The 25,076-nt window shown below is 36.6% G+C and overlaps 1 protein-coding gene and 2 long non-coding RNA genes across 3 annotated transcripts; all 3 read right to left on the bottom strand.

Moving 5' to 3' along the window:
- Positions 1-4,138: 4,138 nt before the first annotated feature.
- Positions 4,139-19,888, bottom strand: LOC123667099. The gene is made up of 3 exons (XR_006745388.1): positions 19,561-19,888; positions 17,145-17,155; positions 4,139-4,150 (listed from the first exon to the last, which is right to left on the bottom strand). It is a non-coding gene; the product is annotated as an uncharacterized LOC123667099 (long non-coding RNA).
- On the bottom strand, positions 4,198-6,294 carry LOC123667098. The gene is made up of 3 exons (XR_006745387.1): positions 6,205-6,294; positions 5,301-5,418; positions 4,198-4,282 (listed from the first exon to the last, which is right to left on the bottom strand). It is a non-coding gene; the product is annotated as an uncharacterized LOC123667098 (long non-coding RNA).
- A 418-nt stretch (positions 19,889-20,306) lies between the features above and the next one.
- On the bottom strand, positions 20,307-24,592 carry LOC123666936 (serine protease snake-like). Its single transcript, XM_045600949.1, has 7 exons — positions 24,586-24,592; positions 24,300-24,451; positions 23,838-23,944; positions 23,331-23,483; positions 22,719-22,878; positions 22,186-22,323; positions 20,307-20,610 (listed from the first exon to the last, which is right to left on the bottom strand). Exons 1-7 carry the CDS (start codon positions 24,590-24,592, stop codon positions 20,443-20,445), a joined length of 885 nt encoding a protein of 294 aa, XP_045456905.1. The 3' UTR covers positions 20,307-20,442.
- Positions 24,593-25,076: the final 484 nt, after the last annotated feature.

Below are 25,076 nucleotides of genomic sequence, written 5' to 3'. Positions count from 1 at the left end.
GGGAACATATCCGGCAAACCACAACCTCCAATCCATCTCCTACGTGGAGATAGAGGCCTATGCCTAGCAGTGCTGTACTACCATGCCGATAGTTGTCACCTGACTTACTGTGAGAAGGATGTTCTGTTGTTCCTCTCTCTCGTTCGTCTCCCCCCAACCAGCTACAATTCTCTCCAACTCAAGCTTCCGACCAGGTACAGGCAAACAGGCAGGACGTATGTATTCACTAAACATTATTCTGCAAAATTAAAAGAAAATTACGATTTAATGATTTTCATGATAATTTCGACGGTAAATAAACGTGCTAATTACATAAGGAAACTGCTCATGAAATAATAAAACATGATGATGTAGTTGATGAACAAATGTGTAACGTAAAAACGACATTTTTGTTATTCTATTTGACTAAAGTACTAGACGCGCTGCCTAGTTGCGCTGTGTGGCTACGGCAGTAAAGAATATAGCAACTCCCTCACTTCCCGTGGGTGTCGGAAGAGGCGACTAAGGGATAACGCAGTTCCACTACCACCTTGGAACTTAAAAGGCCGACCGATGGCGGGACAACCATCCAACTGCTGGCTGTGAGATACACAGGCCGAAGACACCTGCGGTCACCAACCCGCCTGCCCAGCGTGGTGACTATGGGCAACACACATGAGTGCACACCATTTTTTGCGCGAAATTGTGGAGGCCTATGTCCAGTAGTGAACCGCGATAGGCTGACCAAGACAAAGTTATCCCGGAACATACATAACTAATTCAAAGAAATAGTTGGCATTGATAGTGGTATGTAAATTCTATTACAATTTCAGTCTAAGCTTAGTAACTTACTACTACTACTTACTTGTCTTGTAGTTCTAGCAGTACTATATCATCTTTGTTGCTGTCCACCCCATAATCATTATAGGGTATAGCTCTTATAACATTGAATATTACCCCAGAGTTAATGTCCGTCTTGTTCAGGACACCCATCATGGCGTATTTCACTTCACCGCTGAAAATTATTAGACGTGTATTTAGAATATATATTTACCTCGCATAAAACATAAATATTATAAAGGTGAAGAGTTTGTTTGTTTGTTGAAAGAGCTAATCTAAGGAACTACAGGTCAGATTTGAAAAATTCTTTCAGTGTTAGAATAGCCCATTTATCGAGGAAGGCTATAGGCTATTTTTTTATTAAGGCGTATGAAACCGCGGGGCACATCTAGTAAAACATATGACACTAATGTGAAATTTCTCTCTGGGGTTAGGAAACGTATTTTGAGTCCTAAATTTTGTTTCCACTTTTGTTATATACAGTTACTAACTGACTCCGCAAGCGTTGTTTTGCCATATATTTTATTAACCTTCTCAATCTCTCCCCCCCCCCCCCTTATAACTTAGGGGAATATGAAAAATATATGTTGTTCGATTCTCAGACCTACCCGATATGCACACAAAATTTCATGAGAATCGGTCAAGCCGTTTCGGAGGAGTTTAACTACAAACACCGCGACACGAGAAGTTTATATATAAGATTACAATAATCATATATATTAAAGGCTAAGGTTAAAATGTTTTCCTCCCTTTTTAGAAAAAATACGTCACAATTACTCGACATGACTTATATATTATTTTATACGCTTTGCTCGCATTGAATTTTTTTCAATCAAATTATTCTATGTTACTTATACTCGTAAGACCTCCAAGAATATGTGTACAAATTTCATGATGATCAGTTAAGTAGTTTTCGCGTGAAAGCGTAACAAACAAACTTACATTCACATTTATCATATTAGTAGGGATTGCTTGCTCTACCGGCATCCACAACTGAAAAATTTATTGTTGCTTTATTTTCGTAAATTAATTAATTTATATATATATATGACGGCTTTAATTTTGAAACAACGTCATCATAATTGACGATCAGTAAATTTTTTGTTTAATTTCAAATCAATTCACGTATAAAACTTTTTTGTAATTTTGTAAAGTGATAATTATTATATTTGTCAACACTAGCGCTGTCATACGCAATTAGAAAGGAATTTATAAACAACAGATGCAACGATCGCGCCACCTAGCACATCGTTCGATAGTCACCTACCCTCATTTATTATATTACTCGAGTTATTCTGACGTGTACGAAACGAGCGGTGCAACCGCCGCTAAGGCAGTCTTGGCTCTGGCTTGGCACGATACGCTTGTTGTATCCTACTAGTAGCTTAACCTAGACTCGTTCAATAATTAATTTGTGCAAACGAATTAATTGTTATCTATTACGATTAATTTGGCTAGGCGAGGCGTATAACTCGAGCAGTGAAGGTGAGCGTTGATACGTATCACAAAGGGGATCTCCTTAAACCTACACCTGGGTCGCAAGTCCTAGGCACTGCTCTGAGTTACTCCCTCCGCCACACGATAGACTCGATCGGAACGCTGAAGAGCGCGCACGCATCCACGTGTTCGGTGGACGTTACAATTTTGATATAATTTTTTTAAGTACTACCTACATAATATTGTAAAGAGTGCGAGTATGACCTACGCCCGCGCCCTGCAAATATAGAAAAGGACCTTCCAATTAGTCGAAAGACTTCATATTTATTTAGTGCGAATTACTCGCACGGGTATAGCTAGTAATTATTATTAATACATTTTCCACTTGCACACTTACAAATCTTTCAAAATATGCGCAGCAGTCAAAATGAATTTGTCACTAATCAAGGTACCTGCTCCATTCCACGTAATATCTCCGCCATACTTATTTTCGATACCAAGGACGGCCTGAAAAATATTTAATCATACTTTATCTAATACGTGTTCAATGTTGCCCGAGCCTTTGATAAAGCAGCTCGACTGGAGTAGTAACCTCGACCTAACAGAACATCACAGCTAAACAACAATGTCTTCAAGCAGTGTTGTGATCCTGTAGGTGAGTAAGGTGACCGAGCTCCTGAAGGGAAATGGGGATACAATCGGCAACGCACTTGCGACACTCCGGTAATCGCTTACCATCAGGTAAGTCCTACGCTTGTTCGCCGACCTTGTTGTTATAAAAAAAAGGTTGAGACAATAAATTGAACTATATTTACTACATACCGTTTATGATCTTTAAAGAACCTTAACAGATAGCAGTTGCTAAGGTGATAAGAATGGATCAGTCATGGGTATGCGATACATATTGTTTATTTTTTTTTTAATTTTCCTTAACTATTTAAAAAAAAAATATTGGTAATAATTGTGTTTGCTCGCAAACGAAAAAAAAACCGACTTCAATTAAATCGACGAGTAATACAACGTAGATCGACGAAAAAATAGTCAAGTAACTACGCGTTATCAAAGATTACTCAAAAAGTAGTAATCAGATCTTGATAAAATTTATATGTGACCACATGACAAACATCAGCTTTCGATTAAATTAAAAATTATTAAAATCGGTACACCCAGTAAAAAGTTATTGCGGATTTTCAAGAGTTTCCCTCGATTTCTCTGGTATCTCATCATCAGATCCTGGTTTCCTTATCATGGTACTAAACTAGGGATATCTTCTTTCCAACAAAAAAGAATTATCAAAATCAGTACACCCAGTAAAAAGTTATTGCGGATTTTCAAGAGTTTCCCTCGATTTCTCTAGGATTACATCTTCAGATCCTGGTTTCCTTATCATGGTACTAAACTAAGGATATCTCCTTTCCAACAAAGAAAGAATTATCAAAATCGGTACATCCAGTAGAAAGTTATGCGGTATAATACAACGTAGGTCGACGAAAAAAGCGTCAAGTAAAAACGCATTATTAGATATAACTCGAAAAGTAGTTGTTAGATCTCAAATAAATTTAAATGGAACTAATTGACATACACCACCTTTCGATTAAAAAAAAATTGTCGAAATCGGTCCACACGATCAAAAGTTCTGATGTAACATATATAAAAAAAAAATACAGTCGAATTGAGAACCTCCTCCTTTTTTGGAAGTCGGTTAACAAAACAACCAACTGTAATGTAAAATCATAGAGCATATGACACAAACCTTCCCCCTCTATCCACCATTCGTATTTTGACGCGTCAATACTCTAAAAAAATGTCACATAATTTATTTATAATACTAATATAGTTGAAAGCCTAACAATTTTAAGACGTCTCACCAAATGAGGAAATTCCATTGGCAACGCTGGGTATCCCCCCAAAATCTGATTGTCATCACTTCTGTCAGCATTGACGCATGTGCTGACGCGCTTGTATATTGTTTTTTTTTTGTTTATTGGTATACATCTGTTCGAGAAACGTTGGTAGTCCAGACATTCTAAAAATGTAACGTTAAAATTTATTCTTAATAGGAACGATTATATAACATACAACACATTGTTTTTTGTTATTGGTTCCGACAACATAACGCATGTGGTTTATAATTTGGTTAAAATAGTTTATAAAATTAATCTCAAACTTAGGTGCGAACCGAACCCGTTAACCTAGAGCCGAAAGCAGGATAACTGCCAACAACTACAGTGAGTCAGTCAAAAACTTTGTACCGCTTTTTTCAAAAATTGCGCGGACGGAGGAGTATGAAATTTCGCACACTTATAGTTTATACAGAGAGGGAGTGCAGAATGATAATATATATATTTTTAATTATGATAAAAATACATTAAATGAGTATAAATCAGTAAAAAGACATTACATACACTACTATGTATTTGACACACATACGCATATATACTCTTTTGTTTAATGTTCAAACTTATAATTTAAATTCGTACTATTTTTGTTACCCACACATTAGGGGAATTCCAAACAATCTATAAAGAACTCACGATAGACGGCGCCGCGGTAACTTAGAACCGAATATAAAATCATCATATCAAAAATTTCGATCTAACGGGTACGTCGTTCCGTAGCTTAATTGGCTAGAGCACCGACACGGTCAGTCGGAGATGCAGGTTCGATCCCCGCAGGAACGGTCGATTTTTGATATGATATTAAAAATTGTTTAAATTAATTATAATCGAAAACTATGGTCGAATTCCTAGTAAATCGAATAACTAGTATTTTTAATTGAGTATGGGGTTCAGCGCACGTTAAGCCGTCGGTCCCAGTTGTTATCATGCACACCTGATAGCGATCGTTACTCATAGTAGGGAATATATCCGCCAACCCGCTTTGGAGCAGCGTGGTGGATTATGCTGTGATCCTTCTCCTGCATGGGGAAATAGGCCTATGCCCAGTAGTGGGATATACGCTCTGTTGACTCCAAAGGAAGGATCAGCAATATGGATACTATGCTCTTAGTATTACAGGTGTGATGTGTAAGAATTAAGGCTTACTTGACCAAGCTAAATGTTGGATTTGATTTCTGAGCTCTGGTCTCGGTAAAGCGGGACATCCTGCTGGTTCTTCTGCTGGTATTTCTAAATCTTGGCTTCGCACATAATCCCGCCTTGTCTGGTGGATGAAATACTTTAATTTCATACAAAATTGATTTAATGGCATGTTAGCAAGCAAACAGTGATCGGAATGTGGAAATCTGGCGCTAATCGTGTTCTACTAAAACATTGCGCACTATCGTCTTATTTAAATAATAAAATATTTAAAGTTTATGTAAGTTAGTAGACATAATGTAGTAAAATTTCAAAAAAGGACGAGGTTCACAATTTGAGAATGTGTTTTAATATAAATAGTAATCACGGTATAAATACGAAAGGAATGACAAAATTGTAACTCCATGTTTCCATCTGCGCAAAGTAAGCGTCTCCTTTCTCGATTATGGTATTCGCATGTATAATAAAATTTCCACAAACAATTTTGAAATCGCCTCAACATAAATTTAAAGTTTTTATCAAAAAGAAATTAAGATACAAAGATGACTTAGTGACGCTGTATATCATGCAAGATATTATAAATTTTGTACTAAAACAAATTTTATGTATTACTTTCAAAATAATAAAGCTACCAGCGATTCGGAATGTAGATTCTGCAGATAAGAAACAAGAAACTCTGCAGTTACTCACTTTAAAAAATGTGTTTTATTATTAAATTACCATCTTGCAAGAAATATGAATATTAATTCAATTATAATAAAAAAATATCCGCCAAAACCCGCATTGGAGCAGCGTGGTTGATTAATTTCTGATCCCTCTCCTACATAGGGAAAGAGGTCAATGCCCAGCTATCCCACTGCTGCTTACAAGCTAAAGCGTAATAGAAATCGTATATAAAATGAGTACATACTGTACTTTCGGGCTCAATTGCTTTCTTGATATTTCGTAGACTACGATCGAAGGTTGGGCAACATACAATCCTTGTAGTATCTTGCCATCTACACGTCTGTAACCAAAAAAAAGTTCAACCTAACACATCATTGACATAAGGCACAGCAGGATCCTTTTGAAATCTGGAGCAACTCGTCTGGGGAAGTACCTTACAGAAGATTACAGCTAAATAATAATGCTCGGAATTAATGTTGTGTTCCTGTTGTGGGTAAGAGATAAAATACTTTTGCCATAAACTTTATAATTATGTCATATTTTTGGAGTTTACTCCCTTACTCCCTAAGAATCGATTTTCATATAAGGCCCGGTATGCAAAAAATATGAGGAGTACAATCTACTGAACGAATGACTTCGTTACGTTTCTCGTAACGCCATCTATCGTGTAAAGTCTAAAGGCGTAACGACGTTTTGTAATAACGCCATCTCGTCGTAAGGTATCATCATATCATATAACATATAGGTAATCGTATAACATATGGTATTAATCTTTTTCTTAAACTAGTAAGCCTTTTTTGTGCCTATTTAGACAGTCGATTTGAAGGAGTAAACTCCAGTCGTGGGTCGGAGCTGACACACATAATTTTTTCATATATTTTTTAAGTGCGATAAATTATATAGCGACTAACATATATGTCAAAGAAAAAAAAACCAAAGCTATGTCAGTGATATTTTAAGTGATGATAAAAAATATATTCTTTACTTACAGGAGGTTTTTTTTGTTCAATATCAACTAGCATCACGGCATAGGGGCAGTCATATATCTTCCTGCAGACACCATTTATATTGTTAAATTGGCAGCTGTCACCTGAATAATATTAAATTCTTTATTGGATCAAATACTTTACAATTTTCATAATCCGTAAGGGGTTAAACTCAACGGCCCCAATTGTATTTACGCCTGTGTCGGGGGTCCGGAAACACACAATACACAAGCACAAACGCCCAGACCACGATAAACATCTAAATAGCGAATACAAATGTCTGTCGTGAGCGGGGATCGAACCCGCCAGCGCAAAAGCTAGTACTGTGACCACTGCACCAACGCATCGTCAACATCATACATACACACATACGGGAACACACACACATAGAACGATACGAGAAGCACCGATTTTTTATCAAAATAATTGTGTCTTCCCGCAAACGAAAAAAAACCGACTTCAATTACATCGAAAAGTAATACAAAGTAGGTACACGAAAAAATAGTCAAGTAAATACGCGTTGCTGCTTGGTAAGACGTCTTAAATTTGATAGGCTTTCAACTATATGTGTGTGAACTCATGTGTTTTACCCATAATCAACACGCTGGGCAGGCGGGTTGGTGACCGCAGGGCTGGCTTAGTCGCATGAGTTCACGTTATTTTTGGCGTAAACTTGTGGAGGCCTATGTCCAGCAGTGGACTGTATAGGCTGTAATGATGATGAAATACGCGTTATCAAAGATTACTCAAAAAGCTGTCATCAGATCTCGATGAAATTTAAATGGCACCACGTGACAAGTATCATTTTTTGATTAAATTAAAAATTGTCAAAACCAATACACCCAGTGAAAAATTATGCGGTATAATACAACGAAGATCAACGAAAAAATATTAAAGTAAATAAATACACATTATCGGATATAAGTTTAAAAGTAATAGTCTGATCTCAATTAAATTTAAATGAAACAAGATGACATCGACCACTTTTTTAATAAATGAAAAAAACATCGAAATATGTCCACCCAGTCAAAAGTTCTGAGGTAGCATAAAGGTAGCAAAAAAAAAACAATCGAATTGAAAACTTCTTCCACTTTAGAAGTCTGTAAACACTCAATTTACCTTAACTCGAGGTATACTAAACTGTCAAAAGCGAATATTGTCCCGCAGTAGGTTAACGATAAATTCTAAAGCATAAACAAATTACCTGAATTTATGTAAATGCAAAAGAACTAAAAAAGCGAAAATCTTATCAGTATTTCCGGACATATCAATATTATTATTATTAAAGAGAGAAAAAAGAAAGAAAAGTTTTATATTAGCCATTAATCAACTCTTCATTGGCCTTAGTCCGTCAATTGCAGACGATTTAGACACTGTCAGACAGACACTGTGTCGCCAATGACACTCTTCAGGAAAACGAAGAGTTGCCTAAGCTCTGCGCCACCCTCTCGACCTCACTGGCCAGGCCCACAGGAACGACGAGTCAATACTTGTGGAGCCAGTTCGGCTGCAGGGGTCTTTCGCATTTTAGAGCTATGCCACTTATGCTTGACGGAGACCCCATTCTGGGTTTCAAATGAAGTTTTCCTTCTCTACGACCCTGATGATTTTGAGCCAGGTTTATCCCTCGGTCGCCTTTTACGATCCCCACGGGAAGAAAGGGGGTGGTGCTATTCGACTCAGCACCACACGGCATTACTCAACTCTATGCTTATTATAATAATACCATATAAAAAATATTGTAGTGTCGGAGGTACGAGGGCAAGTGAAACGAATGACGTTCGATATTAGACTCCCTTTATTGTATTAGAATACTATCTTATATACGATTACACCACTACAATATAACATAAACAAAATGAAACTAACAAAAATAATAAACATATTTATATAAATATAAAAAAAATCACCGAAATCGGGTAATTCCTTTATTTGTGTTTGCCATTGTCAAGACAAGGGTTATATGATAAAATAATAAGATACATGTATGTATAAAAAATATGACGCACGAAGTTCACCAGGTCACCTAGTATTAGATATTGTACTACTTGAGACAATTTTCTTACAATAATAATAATTATTAGCGAGTAAACACTATGCACAAGACCGAATGGAGTAGCGAGCGTTAGGTGAGGCCTACGCTCAGAAGTGGACTTGTAAGGGCTGATAGATAGATGGAAACACAATGAAAGTAACGAAAAATAAAATAATAATTGTGTTTGCTAGCAAATTAAAAACTAACTACAATTATATCGATAAGTAATACAAAGTAGGTAAACGAAAAAATAGTCTAGTAAATACGCGTTATCAAAGATTACTCAAAAAGTTCAATTATCAGATCACAATAAAATTTGAATTGCACTACAAGACAAATATAATATTTCGATTAAAACATCAAAATTAGTAAACACAGTGAAAAGTTATACGGTAGGTATAATACAACACAGATCGACGAAAAAATAGATTACACATACATTACATACATACATTTAAATGGGACCAAATGGCACGCACCACCCTTCGATTAAAAAAAATCATCAAAATATGTCCACCTAGTAAATTTTTTTGAGGTAGCACACATAAAAAATACACTCCAATTGAGAACCGCCTCCTCTTTATACATCGACAAGTAATACAACGTAGGTAGACAGTCTATTCAATAAGCATTGTTACTATTATTATTAGGGTTAACTCAAAAATTGGTAATAATATAAATTGGTAATAATATAAATTGGTAATAATATAAATTGGTAATAATATAAAGTAAAATTGGTAAATAATAATAATAATAATAATATTCTTTATTGCACACCATTAAAAGATACAAACAAAAGTAGTATAATTAGAGGAAGATGTACAAAGGCGGTCTTTTCGCTAAAAGAGCGATTTCTCCCAGACAACCTTTGGGTATAGGACAGACAGCGCATAGAAAAGCGGTTAGGAAGTGTACAAATAATTGTTATAGAAATTATACTACATCACAATAGATTATAAAATTATACATATGCTTACACACATACATTCAAATATACGCTATAATAAATATATACTCATCAGGCCTTAATCAAATTTAAATAGAAAAATACGAAAAGCGTCAGCTTTCGATTAAAAAAAAATAATCATCAAAACAAATTCGATACACAGATAAAATTTATAACACACCAACTAGGTGACCCAGCAAACGTTGTTTCACCATATATGTTATTAACCCCCTTAATCCCCCCTCCTTATAGCTTAAGTGTATGAAAAATAATGGCCGATTCTCAGACCTACCCGATATGCATACGAATTCATAAAGATCTGTCTATCCGTTTCGGAAGAGTATTGTAACCAACATTGTGACACGAGAATTTTATGTATAAGATAAAAAAACACAGTCGCATACACAACCCCCTTTCGTTTTTTAAAGTCATTTAAAAGTATAATTATGTGTAAAAATACTGACCTACATTATTTGCACCAAAAGCACTGCTTAATGAAGCACATAATGCACTTAAAAACACAAAAACATTCAATCCAAACATTGTAATATATGAAATAAAAACAGTCAAACACTTCGTTACGTTTCTATGGGCAATGAGACTTACGTACAAACGCTCGCTTTTATAATCCAACACGTTAGCAGACAACGTTCAGAAATCCCAGTTCACTATTATTATTCGTAACGGGATAACAACTTTTTTTAATACAAGCATTATACCGCGACTTGCGATGCCATATATTTTTATGCGTTTTTCAATACGAACAATTTCTATGTAAACATTTTTTGTATTGCATTGGATTATTCTAGTACTTTGATTAGGTATTTTTTTACCAAATGATAAATAATAATAAATCATTTATTTGCAAGAAATGTAGCTTTACAGATGACATATATATGTAAAATTCAAGAAGCTTGTACAAAACAGGTAGAATTACACAACATCTAGATCATTTCATCTTTGACAGGCAAGCAAATACATATTATTATAACCTATGATATATTTTATAATAGGTCGTTGATTATAACTAGCTGTAGCCCTTCACGCGTTGCTACGCTTTTTTTTATTTTATTTTTTTTGGTCGTACCAACTCAGAAACCTTCGTGGGCTCATGCACAACACCTTGCTGAAGATCATGACATGATCAAATGCATAGTTTACGATTCTATGAAGGACATACAGACAAACATTCATTCTTATATATATATATATATATATATATAGATAAGATTAAGTACGATTAAACAATTAAGAATTTTAAACAATACAATATTATTAGTATAAGTTACCTTACAAATTATATTTTTTTTATACAGGTCAACTCCTGAAGCATCGCAAGCGCTTTGCTTATCTCACCTCCAATTCCCCCCAGCAGCAATTATAAAAGGATGCCATAAAATATCACAATTAATTAATTACATGTAATAAGTATATAACTGCACGGTGGTAAGCGGATATCGTAGCTTATGGACATCTACAGCTTCAGGAGTATTGCAAGGGTGCTGCTGAACCTATCCCTGACTCTCCCCAGGAGCTCTCTACCTAACTGACATAGGAACACAACTTCTTTAGAACACAATTTTTGGCTATGATCTTCCGTTAAGGTAGAGGTACTTTCCCATAATGTGCACAGCTAAATAACAGTTCTTTCAATTAGTATTGCGTTTTTGGGTTAGTAAGGCGATCAGATCTTCTGGGTAGGGTCGGCACGGCGCTTACGATGCTTCTGGTGTTGCAGTCGTTTTCATCACTTTAGCCTATCGAAGTCCACAGCTGGACATAGGCCTCCACAGGTTCGCACCAAAAATGGGGTGAATTCATATGTTTTGCCCATAGTCGCAACGCTGGGGTTGGTGACCGCAGTCGTCTTTAGGCTACGGTAACCGCTTACCATCAAGTGGGTCATACGTTTGTTTGCCAACCTAATCTTTTTTTTTTTTTTTATTACGATATGGGCTTACTCTTGACCTCAGTCTAGCTCTAGAGCACAGACGAGGTCGAAGATGGAGCGAGTTCGCCCAGAAGAAGCCTGTTCACTCGCGCTTTAAACAAGTTCGGGTTATATGAACTCGGAAATACAGACGCCGGCAAGGAATTCCATTCCTTGGCTGTGCGCATTAAAAAAGATGATTCGAAGCGCTTTGTACGTATGAAAGGTATATCAATCAGGTAGGGATGAAAGCCTGCGGTACGTCTGAAAGTCCGATGGAAGAAAGGAGATGGGGGTATGAGCTCGTGCAGCTCCAGGGCATCGTATAAAAAAACGGGGATAGACTAGTATATAGTGTCTTTCTGCGTTAATGCAATTTTTCCATTGGACCAGATCGATCTACAACTGTCAACAATGCAATTAATAACAATTGGAATCAATTTGTAACAGCGCAATTGATAACAATCGGAAATTGTCTTAATCATAATAATTTATCTGAATCGGAAAAACCATCTTGAATCATTCAGTCACTTAAGTGTTTTGAATCATAAATTTGAGGAAAATATTCTAGATTTTCTTTTAGTTTTCATAAATATTGAAACTCAAAATCGTGCTTTGTTAAGGAAAATTTCAAAAGCTAACACTTGAATCGTAATTTTACAAAATAATTTAGATTGAATACAGAATTATACAGTTTTATTTCGAAATTTTACAATATCATACATATTTACAATTCACAACTTAGGAACTAAATATTTACAGATGGTCATGGTATAGGTCGCGTGGAATGGTGTCAAGAAGGCTGACAGCATTTCCCCTTGGAATTGCTATGGTACAGGTTATGTCGGCGTGGAATGGTGCCAAGAAGGCTGGCAGCATTTCCCCGTTGAATTAGTATGCCGATTATGTGGCTAAAAATGCACCAGCCCTCTTGTCACCAGTGGAAAAAATCGCTAGGAGCGCGTTTGAGTAGCAATATATTTCTCATTCTCCCCTATATATTTATCTATTTCTGTCTTTGATCTACTGTCGCAGAAAATGTATAATGATGTTAATGACTTTTTACTACACGGAATTGAGAATATAAAAAAAATTGAAATTTTAAGCCCACAACCGATACAAAAAATTAACTCTAAAAACTAACTAATAATATTTTTCAAATAATTATCATTTTTTTATTAAATTTATTTTTTAACCGAGTTCTAAAAAAGAAGGAGGTTTGAATTAGTTTGTATTCTTTTTATGATTCCTGCTTTAATCGCTAATACTTATCATGTGGTCCCATTTAAATTTGATTTTGATCTGACGAGTACTTTTTGAATCATCTCTAATAGGGCGTATTTTTTGTACATATGTACATTCGGTATTCCTTATCGATGTAATTGACGGGTTTTTTTTTCGTTTGCGAGCAAACACAATTATTCTTATTATTTTGGAATAACTAAGAGATGAGTTTAAAGGTTATCACAAGAATTTTAATTTTTTTAAAGAGTTCTGATATTTACTAAATTCAGAAAAAGTAAAGCAACCCAAAATATATAATCTAAAATATATAATAAAATATATATATATATAATAAAATGGATACATAGGCAAAATTTATCTTTGAACAAAAGGGTTTTTAAAAACTATTTTATATTTAAAATTAAAGAATCGAAACGAGAAACATGTCGCCGATTGTCGGCTGTTATTTCTGTCTCAAATATTAATACATTCATGTCTCTTCAAAACACTTCCAAGAATGAATTAATATCTATGTTTTGTCTCCGTACTTAATTCTATAAACTGCCCGGTGGCAATGTTAAGTCAGCGGAGCAGTTTCGTAAATCTAAGACGAAGGATTGGCGTGCATGCATAACTACATCGATAATAATTTTATTTTGGTTGTTTTGTTAACATTTTTGTCTTAATAATTGTGTTTACTCGCAAGCGAAAAAGAATCGACTTAAAATTACATAGACAAGTCATAACAACGTAAGTTGACGAAAAAAAATAACAAACGCACTAGTTGTCACTACGATTTTCGAGTGTTCCTCTCGATTTCTCTGGGATTCCATCATCAGATTCTGGTTTCCTTATTACCCTTGGGATATCTCTTTTATATATACACGGTCGAATTGAGTAACCTCCTCCTTTTTTTAAGTTGGTTAATAAAAATTAGCTGACCTAAGCTGAAAATGTCTAGATTTTCAGATGCTGGAAAATAGTATCTTTTCGAAACAAATACATGGAAAACGTTTTTTTATAAATACTGATATGTCTACTTGTAACTGGTCATAATATCGGGCGGGATTCGAATCCGCCTGTTGTGTAAGCGATCACACCAAATGAATAAAAAATAAAAAAAAAACATTTTAAATATCCTTATTATACAATTACATCAGAGCAATATCAATGACATTTATCGGTTACGGAACACATGTGGATCTCAATCGTTCAATTATTATCACAAACGGAAATCCCGCAGAAGCACTTTAAATTAGGTTAAATATAATATTTTCCAGTGAGTCATACAATATTATTTAATTTTTGGAAATGTATAGGAATTCGCTTATATCATTTTTTGAAGTTAAACTTCTTTTTGAGTTTAAGCTGGTGAATGCGTTACGAGAGCGTTAAAAAAAAGTGTGATCGGGTAAGGCGAACGGTTGGGAGGGAGATATTTATTTATTTATTTATTTTCTTACATCTAATATTACAGGCACAACTCAATTCATTAGACATAGTAAAGGAGACAAAAAGAAAAAGAAGAAAAAAAGTTAAACAACAATATAAAAAGGAATTAGCTGAAATAAACAATAATACTAAAAACAAAAACAATGCAACATTAATAAATATAAAAACATTAGAATCATTTCCTTATATAATCCTAACTTTTCATATATATATTCTTTATTGCACTAAGTAAATTTTACAATAGTCATAATAATAAAGGAAGTTGGCAAGGGCGAACTTATCTCTAAAAGAGATCTCTTCCAGTCAACCCATGGCAGTGAGTTATAATGTGAAACGCGGGGCAAAGTAGTGCAGGAATAGAGTAATAATAATAATAAAACATATAAAATGCATACACCACAAATACATAAACATATATAAACATACACAGATACATCTAAATTCATACATACATACATACATACATACATACATACATACATACATATATACATACATACATCTACATACATATATACATAAAACATAAATATAATACATATATACATCTCATACATCTGTAGTGATTTTGGAAAGCAGATAGTTCTTAAGATTGTTTTTAAAAGTGGACAGCGATGAGCTTTCTTGGATGAATTTTGGGAGATTATTCCAAAGTTTAGCGGCGTATACGGAAAATGAATTTAATCGGAAGTTGGTGTTATGCCTAGGAACTTCAAGCATTGTTGTTATGCAAGAACGTCTAGAGCGGGTGGGGGTAGGAAGCAATTTGAAACGGGATCGAAGGTAAGGAGGAGATTTTTGATCATGGAGTATGTTATAAAGGAAAGAAAGGATGTGCATATCACGGCGAAGGTGGATAGGGAGCCACTTAAGTTTAGTACGAAAGTGGGAGATACGATCATATTTGCGTAAACCAAAAATAAAGCGTATAGCAAGATTTTGTAGACGCTCCAATTTACCAAGTAGCTCCTGTGTCACATCTAAATAGCACACATCTGCATAGTTGAGAATGGGTAAAAGAAGGGATTGCGCAAGCAAAATTTTGGTTTTAAATGGTAAAAAGAATTGGAGACGCTTTAGAGAGTGAAAGGTGTGGTGCACTTTTCTGCTGACCTCGCTGACATGAGCTATCCAAGATAAGTTTTTGTCTATAACCAAGCCCAAGTTCCTAACTTTTTCACAGTAAGGGATAGGTGTGCCACGGTACAAAATGGGAGGAATAGCACTCCAATCGATTCGGTTTCTTAAGCGACTGCTACCGACAATTATTGCTTGTGATTTAGCTGGATTAATAAGAAGACCGAACGATTTAGCCCACAGGTCAATACCTGAAAGGTCTTCGTTTAGAGTTTTAATAGACTCATGCAGCTCGGTCAGCTCAAAATGACGATATATTTGCAAATCATCTGCATACAGGTGGTAGGGAGAAGAAATAGCACGAGAGATATTATTAATAAATACAGAGAATAATAAGGGAGACAGTACGCCGCCTTGTGGGACACCAGCGGTGAGATCCAACCAGTCAGACGAGTTGTCATCGGACGTTACTCTCTGCTGGCGTCCAGAAAGATAAGAATGAAACCAGTCAAGGACAGCAGGTGAAAAGTTAACTGCACGGAGTGAGCCAAGAAGTATGTCATAGTCAACAGAGTTGAAGGCACTACTGAAGTCCAACAAGATCATTGCAGTGAGCTTGGTGTTATCCATAGCCCAACGAATATCCTCCGTGACATTCAGCAGTGCTCCAACAGTGCTGTGGGACGGACGGAAGCCAGACTGGTAAGGACATAAGAGAGAGTTGGAATTAAGGAAAGAATAAAGTTGATTGTGTACTATAGACTCAAGGACTTTGGATAATATTGGGAGGATGGAAATTGGACGATATTGAGCGGGGCTGGAGGGGTTAGCGGTCTTAGGAAGTGAAATAACAATTGCTTTCTTCCACAATGTTGGGAAGACACTGCATGACAGTGAGAAATTGATAATGTGAGTGATCACAGATGCAATGTCGTCCAACACCGGAAGAACCATCTCCAAGGAGAGATTGTCACTACCTATGGCCTTCGTGGAAATGGAACGGACATACTTCTTTACTTCTTCCGCCGAAACTGGTTTGAAGGAAAACAGAGCCACGTCGGGGAGAACAACATCACCCAAGAGAGACAAAGTAGTGTTCTTGACGCTGGAGTCTAATGTTATAGGTGGAGTAACGAAGTGTGAATTTAACAAGTCTAGATCCATTGTGCTCTGGGAATCTTCAGTGGGTTTGCCCACCCCTAGTGACCGCAGGAATCTCCAAACTTGCGTTTGGCTAAGATTCAGAAGTGTGTTGTGAATATAGCGACGTTTAGTATCCCTACACAGTCTGTTGCAGAGGTTCCGCAATGTTTTGTATTTGCTTAAGTTTTCCGGCGTCGGAATTTTTTTATTAATAGACTTAGCTCTGTCTCGCTTAGACATGGTCTTTTTTATTGCAGGAGTTAGCCAGGGAGCTGGAGCCTGTTTCATCCTTACTGGTCTTACAGGTGCATGTGTGTCATACAACTTGATCAGTTCAGTAGTCAATGATTGAACTATATAATTAATGTCATCTGCAGCAAACACCGAAGACCAGTCGATTTTCTTCACATCTTCTCTTAATCGTTCCAAATCCATTTGTTTAAAATTGCGCTGAAGGAAAATTTTGCCTCTAATTTTAGGAGGGCGTACTTTGTACGTTAGATAGATTAGGTCGTGGTAAGAAAAGGGGGACGTCATTTGCCCATGAGAAAGAACAAGGTTAGGACTGGAGACAAAGGCTAAGTCGATAAGAGATAGTCTGGAGTTAGGAAAGTAGTGAGTAGGATCAGACATCGGCAGAACGCACAGACCGACGGAAAAGGTTAGCGTATATAAATTTTGCGCTCTAGTGTCATTCTTTAACAGGCAGGTGTTAAGATCACCCATGCAGATAACGTGTTCATAATTAGGCATCAAGTTTACAAGAATATCTTCCAGGGTTGCAAAATAATTTAATTTGTCATTTGGACTGTAAGCAACACCAATAAGAATCTTTTGACGCCTAATTACAACTTCCAAGAAAAGGTATTCCAGAGCACCTAACGAATTTGAGGAAGAGCAACAAACAGTAGTGGCAGGGATGCCACCGCGAAGATAAATACCAACGCCACCGCCACCTCGTTCCGTGCGATCATTACGAAATAACCGATACCCGGGGAGAGAACAACTAGTGGATGGAATGGAAGGCTTAAGCCAGGTTTCGGATATAAGGATGCAATCGACTATGGCAGTGCTAAAAGATGCGAGGAGGTCAGAGTAGTGAGCAAGTATACTTTGCGCGTTGATGTGGACCAGAGAAAGGAAATTATGGTCATTGCTGCAGATTTGCGATAATTTATCCGCAATTGTTACCGAGTCTGAAAGTGAAGTATAGCTGCTGTGTCCAGTACTTTCGAGTTCATCAGAAGAACATGTAAAATAATCATCCTCTATCATATTTTACCATAAAATACATACACACATATATATACAATAAAAATAAAGTAAAACGAATAAATACTAAAAAATAAATTGAATAAAAATACAAAATAAACAAAAATAAAGAAAAAAGTATACAAATACAATAAAATAATATGCTGATATAAAAAAAAAATAATAATGTAGCACAAAAACAAAAACAATAAAAAAAAGTAAACACTAAAACGGAAGAAAAAATATTCACTCTCGCCCATAAGTTGACTAAAGTATATATAAAAAAAAAACATGTACATGAAAAATAGGTAAAAAAAGAAGTAAACACAAAGTAAACAATGGCAACAGTTCATAAAGTTCTAAGTGCAGTACTCGTACGCGACTTAAGATTAAACATCAATTATTTCTCAATACAAGAGTACAATTCACTTACATGAGAAACTACAAACACTAGAATTAAACAAAAATATGAGTATATAATTTATGTTGGGTACATCGCAATATAATATGTAAACAATTCATAGTCGAGACAAGAAATTAACAATATGTAGGGTAAAATATATTCTCAAGTTAACAGAAATATGCGCAAATGGAGTGTCATTGTTAAGGAGTTATATTATGTTTCATTATATCATTTCATTATATAATCCTAACTTTTTTTAAAAAGCCAGCCCTGCGGTCACCAACCCGCCTGCCCAGCGTTGTGACTATGGGCAAAACACATGAGTTCACGTTATTTTTGGCGTAAACTTGTGGAAGCCTATGTCCAGCAGTGGACTGTATAGGCTGTAATGATGATGATGATGAACTTTTTTTTACTGTACGCCTACACTCATTGTTGAAGCATTAGGTTCAACTTCGCTTCACGAAACAATTGCCTTTAAATTCTGTCAGGCGTCAACTGATCAAATTAGTGATGGTAAACATAAATTTATTATCAACTAGCTTCTGCTCGCGACTCCGTCTGCGTGGAGGACAATTCTGTTATACATGATTTTTGCAAAACTTTAACAGATTACGCAGCGCACGCAGCGGAAGCTCTCAAAAGGAAAAAAAAACGATTTTGAAACATTCTTCATTGGTGGTCCACTCCTATTTGTCTTAGCATGATAATTATACGGCTATAGCCTTTCTCGATAAATGGGCTATCTGACATTGAAAGAATTTTTGAAATGTAACCGGCAGTTCCTGATATTTGCGCGCAAACAAACTCTTCAGCTTTATAATATTAGTACAGATATAATGATAATATAATATCTTAGTCTTTTATTTTCAATTCCCTCGAACTCCTGATTTTTTACCCCCTGCACGCACATAATGTTTCATAACAAACTGGGTTGTTAAAGCCTAAAATTTTCTACGGAAATATTGGGAATTCAAGAAATATTAGCTGGAATTAATTTGAACAATTAAGCAACTTGTCCGAGAACAAAGATATCTTCAAATCTTTTTGAATGGAATACAAGGCCTGGACATGAGAATGTTTTGTATTAATAATATTACAGTGTATACAATTAATTCAATTCATATCATCCAGAACTCTTATTAAGGGTAACATTTTAGTTTTTTTTTTTTTTTATTCGGTTCACAAATTGAATGATACAATAAAAAAAAAAGGTTTATGTGTGTAACAATTTGAAAGGTGTACAATGTTCATTCTAATTACAGTGAACACAGCATGCAATTTTGACATGTTCAGCTTAAACTAATCACAAAATATTAAAAACTATAAAAAAAAAAATAAAAAAAAAAAACTATTTAACCAATCTGAGTTCTCTGTTATAAGAAAAAGGCAGTATAAGGTCAGTAACTAATTTTTTTTTTATTGTAAATTTTCACTTACTTATTAACTATATACAATTAATTAGCTTTTTATTATACAATATTTACAATTATAATTCATCATCATTATCATCGCTTCAGCCTATTGCAGTGAAAAATTTCTTTATAACAATATCCAAAGTGTAGATAAAATACTACTACGATAACTGTAACTAATACTACGATAAGCTGAAGTTAATAATTAATTAATTTACAAAAACGAAAGCAATGATAAATTTTTTTATTGTGGATGCCGGTAGGGCAAACAATAATTATCTATAAAATGATATATAATATACGTGGAGTAATTATTGTGAAGTTTTTTTCTAAAAAGGGAGGTAAACATTTTAACCTTAGCGTATTAATATTTAATATATATAATGATGATGACATAGTCAATCAATCAATCAAAAACAACTCTATTCAAATAGACTTCAAAAGCACTTTCGAATCGTCATTTTACAAATAAGAATTTTAAAAGTGATTATTATTTTTAAAATTGAAGCTACCGCCGGAACTACAAAATATCGAAAATTAAGAAAAAACCACTAAGAACGGACCAATCAATCAGACATACAAGTGTGATTTAGTTAGGTTTCACACAATAAGTTAAACAATTAAGGCCAAACAATGGATTCTATCCAACTCAGGTAGGGCGCAACCCGAGTATTGATACCAGGCATGTCGGGCTTAGCACACCATTTACTAGTGCTTACTACACCTGTCACTAAGTACATACATTTGATTTCCGGGTGAACCACTTGGAGAGGACCGCCGCTGTCCCCCTGGAACAAGCATTTAATATGACTCTTATTTATTAAATTGTTATATATTGAGGCACAGCGGAACCCAGGAGAAGTTGCTGGATCTCCTACTGGGCGCGTCCCCCGGTGGCGCATGCTACTTGTTTGCCCTGCTTGCGAGTGATAGGGGTCCTAGATGTGGACCCCCGTGGACCGAAAACTAGCAGAGGGACGGGGCGGGTAGTTCGGTCGCCCGCCCGCCCTATAGCGCGAAAGTGCGGTGTGGCGCGACAGCTAGGTGTACTGGCCGGGTTATACTGGCTCCCTGGAGCTTTGCTCGGTTGTTGATGCAGTCCAGCGGACCTGTAGGGTAGTGGCTGGCTCGTGCTTGGCTCCCTGGAGCTTTACTTTGTTGCCCAGTGAGATCAGACGTTGGAGGCCGGGCGGGCCTGACACCCCACGCCGTGCACCCGAGCGTTGGAGGTCAGGCCTGCCTGGTTTGGAGGGAGGACGCCCCTGAACATGTGTCCTCATTCTGAAGACGGTAGACTGGTCCAGTTGAGCGCCCCTTAAGCGGGGTGGCCGGCTGGAGGTTGGGGGATCTTCGGCTGTCTTCGGCTCTGTCGGGAGGGGTGGTTTTGTGGGTGCCACTCCTCTAGGTGCCGACGCCCAGATGTTCTCATTCGGGCCAACCGCCGGGGCAATTTGGCGAATGCTAGTGCGATCCCATCTCGCCCCACTTAGGCGGAGGTTTGCTCACACGTTGATGGTTTTTAGGCAGTAGGAGTCTTCACACCATCCAGTGCCTACGCGCCGGAGCGTGTCTATGAGGATTTTCCCCACGTATAAAAAAGAAAAAAGAAGCAACATGTTTTGCGAACTACCTAAACCGTACAGAAGGTCACAGCTAAATAGCACTGCTTTCAACCAGTATTGAGTTCCTTTGTAAGTTTGGTCACAGAGCTCCTGGGGAGGATTGAGGGTAGGGTCGGCAACGTGCTTGTGATGCTTCTGGTGTTACAAGCTATGGTAATCGCTTACTTTACTTCGTATTATAAAAAATCTAGTAAATATCTACACAATACACACACGGTCGTCTGTTCCTAAAGTAAGCAACTTAATGCTTGTACTATAGGTAACAGCCGACTAAACTAACTGGTATATAGCTACATATTTTTTTTTTCAATAAATATACTTATAAATAATACATATATAAATATATAAATAAATATTTATATTACACCCAGACTCGGGGCGGGAATCGAACCCACAACCGTCGGAGCAGAAAGCAGGATCACTACAAACTGGCTAGCACACACGGGCTAGTCGGGCGGGCTAAAAAATCTAGTGTATTTTAGATCACACGACTGACGTAAAACTTCTGCACAATAGGCCTGTACTTTGTCTTAGATATACAAAACGTAACTGGCTATGAGAGGAAAAAAATGTGTGCTTGCACCTCTTTCTCTTACTCCATGAAACTAAAGCTTTGATCCAACTAACTGCATTCTTGCACACTTTTCGTAATGCTCTCGTCACACATTCACCAGCTTACTCTCCAAGTCAAGCGTGCGTAAAAAAAGTTTTACTTGAGAAAGTAGTCCCAAAAACACTTACTTTACAAGAATCCCTCTTCATTTTCCTATGACCGTAGCATATTTGAGTTTTTTTATCATACCCCCTCGGCATAAGGCGTATTGTGATGTTGCTGTAACGGCGCTGGCATTCGTCATCAGAATATCGTTCCAGGGCCACCTGGAAAATCAAAGAAATACTTTGTAGACATTTTTAGTGATTACAGGAAAGTTCAGATACTCATACCAGGATTTAAAGGTACGCTGTAACATCTCAATACTAGCCATAAGCCTCATTCTGTAGGAGAAGAATGGGAACTTAATCCAAGACGCTGCTCCACTACGGGTTAGCGGATATGTTCCTTACTATGAGTAACGATCAATACCAGGTATTAAGATGACAAACGTGACCGATGGCTTGACGTGCTCTCCGAGGCATAGTGGGAACATCCTAACCGGGAAGGAATATTTTTACAAATACAAATTTCCATACCGAGCGGGCACGAACTCGCATGCAATCGGAGCTTTAGGCGAATACTCGCACAATTACACCAGAGCGGATGTTTTAATGCTTACTTTCTGAAGGATATCTGGTAGCGTGATGAACCGAAACATGGTTGATCCCCACCCTGTTGCGTATACTTCTGTGTCGTTGATGGGACGACCATCGTGGAGACAAGCCGGGACCGCGTACCGCCCCAACTGCATACTCCAACAAACATATAACTCCTTACAACTTATATTACCTTGGTATAAATAACACGCCAGTAATATAGAAGAAATAAGAAATGTACATAAACATAAACATATCAGCCTATTGCAGTCTACTGTTGGACATAGGCTTCCACAATTTCGTGCCAAAAATGGCATTAACTCATGTGTGTTGCCCATAGTCACCACGCTGGGCAGGCGGGTTGGTGACCGCAGGGCTGGCTTTGTCGCAGCGAAGACGCTGCTGCCCGTCTTCGGCCTGTGTATTTTAAAGCCAGCAGTTGGATGGTTATCCCGCCATCGGTCAGCTTTATAACTTCCAAAGTGGTAGAAGAACTGTGTTATCCCTTAGTCACCTCTTACGACACCCACGGGAAGAGAGGGGTGGCTATATTCTTTACTGCCGTAGCCACACAGTACTTATAGTACTTTTTATTAGTTACTTATAGTAATTTTTATAGTGAAAATTAGTCTTACGGTCTGTCCGACTCTAACAAAGCGATGTCATTGTATACCAACGGCGACTTGTATTCAGGATGTTTGTAGATCTGCTTCACGTTATACAAATTGACATCCGTCACTTTTTCTGACTTATTTAAAAACGCTATTCTTATTTTATTAACTGGTCCGCTGTAAAAACAAATTATCACATAATAGAAAGATTGTTTTCGCTCGCAAATGAATAAAAACCCATTTCAATTACATCGACAAATAATTCAACTTGGGTAGTCCAAAATAAATATCAAATAGATACGATAGAAATAACTTAAAAACTACTTGTCAGATCTAGATAAAGTTTAAATGGGACCACACGTCAAACACTGACTGTTTATTATAAACGGAATCATTAAAATCGGTCCACCCAAAAAAAGTTAGAGGTAACACAAAAAATACAGTCCAATTGAGAGCCTCTTCTTTTTTTTGGAAGTCGTTTAAAAAGCCTTATAATCGACTCGTAACAGAAAAATAAAAATAATTCCTTACAAACGAGGATCTTTACTACAATGACCCGCTGTGAGCACGAACTTTTCGCTGAGCAGTACACCGCCGCATTCCCATTCTGTTTTATATTTTCCATATCCCAAGTGAACCTTAAAAAGTAATATAATGAATCAACTTTTTCGGACTTTATCGCTCAGTAATAAAAAAATCATGACGTACGTTCTCGAAAAACTATATAGAGTGGTACGAAGTTATTTTTTAACTTAGGTATCAGAGACGTCTACAGCACCAGAAGCATTGCAAGCGCGTAGCCAATTCCATCCCCAATCCCCACGAGCTCTGGTCACCTTACTCACCAACAGGAACACAACATTACTTGAAAACAGTATTATAAAGCTGTGATCTTCTATAAGGTTAAGATACTTCCCCTATCGGGCTACTCCAGATGTGAACAGAATATTTCCAGCTGTACCCTGTCTTAATAACAGCTGTGTGAGAACATACCATGTGGGGGAATTCTCCACGATAGGAATCAACACCCCCGATGATGAGACCATCAGGTTTCCAGTTGCATCTGTTTTCGCGTATCATACCCTCGTTCGGATTCTGGCTCTCCAGACAGGGGTAGACCAATTTTTCCTGGTATTCTAAACATTCTGCAAGAATAACAAGTAATCCATGTGAGATTAAACTTAATAAAATACCAGCCCAGTGGTAAGTCGGAGACTTAAGAAGAGAAAAAGTGGAATGAAAAGGGTAACAAAAGATATCTGAATAAATTGTCTTTAACCGACCATTTTGTTTATCCTCTCGACACTTTTCCTTTATTTTAACTTGATTGGATTTGTGAATAAATATATATTACACTCAGACTCGGAGCGAGAATTGAACCCTCAATTCACAGGAACAGGAAGCGGTCACTGTAAACTGCGCCAACGGACTATGCCGTATCAGTATACTTATATGTCTTGACTAGACCTAAACGAGACATATATTTTATACATCTTTAAATATGTTATACCTCTATTATTAAGAAAAAAAAAACAAAGTCAAATACAAACTTACTTTTCAGAGATTTTCTCATCGGTTCTGTTACATTGTTGGGTATGGAGCTACACGTCTTTTTGGGTGTTATTGGTGGTTTCATTCTTGTTAATCGTCTGTAAACACAAAGGTAACAATTATATGTTCTGAATTTAATTTTATATCGATAAGATACACGGTCGTCTGTTCCTAAAGTAAGAAACTTATTGCTTGTGTTATAGGTTACATATTGATATA

Source organism: Melitaea cinxia, chromosome 27, assembly GCF_905220565.1.
Source record: "Melitaea cinxia chromosome 27, ilMelCinx1.1, whole genome shotgun sequence".
NCBI lineage: Eukaryota > Metazoa > Arthropoda > Insecta > Lepidoptera > Nymphalidae > Melitaea > Melitaea cinxia.
The sequence above is the reverse complement of the archived record's forward strand: the minus strand, read 5'-3'. Positions and strand labels throughout refer to the sequence as shown.

Coding starts and splice junctions, on each gene's coding strand:
- LOC123666936 (XM_045600949.1), bottom strand. Junction 23,484..23,837: donor TGTAGTAAAGATCCTCGTTT/GTAAGGAATTAT, acceptor TTGTTTTTACAG/CGGACCAGTTAATAAAATAA. Junction 20,611..22,185: donor TGAAGAGGGATTCTTGTAAA/GTAAGTGTTTTT, acceptor TGCTTGTTCCAG/GGGGACAGCGGCGGTCCTCT.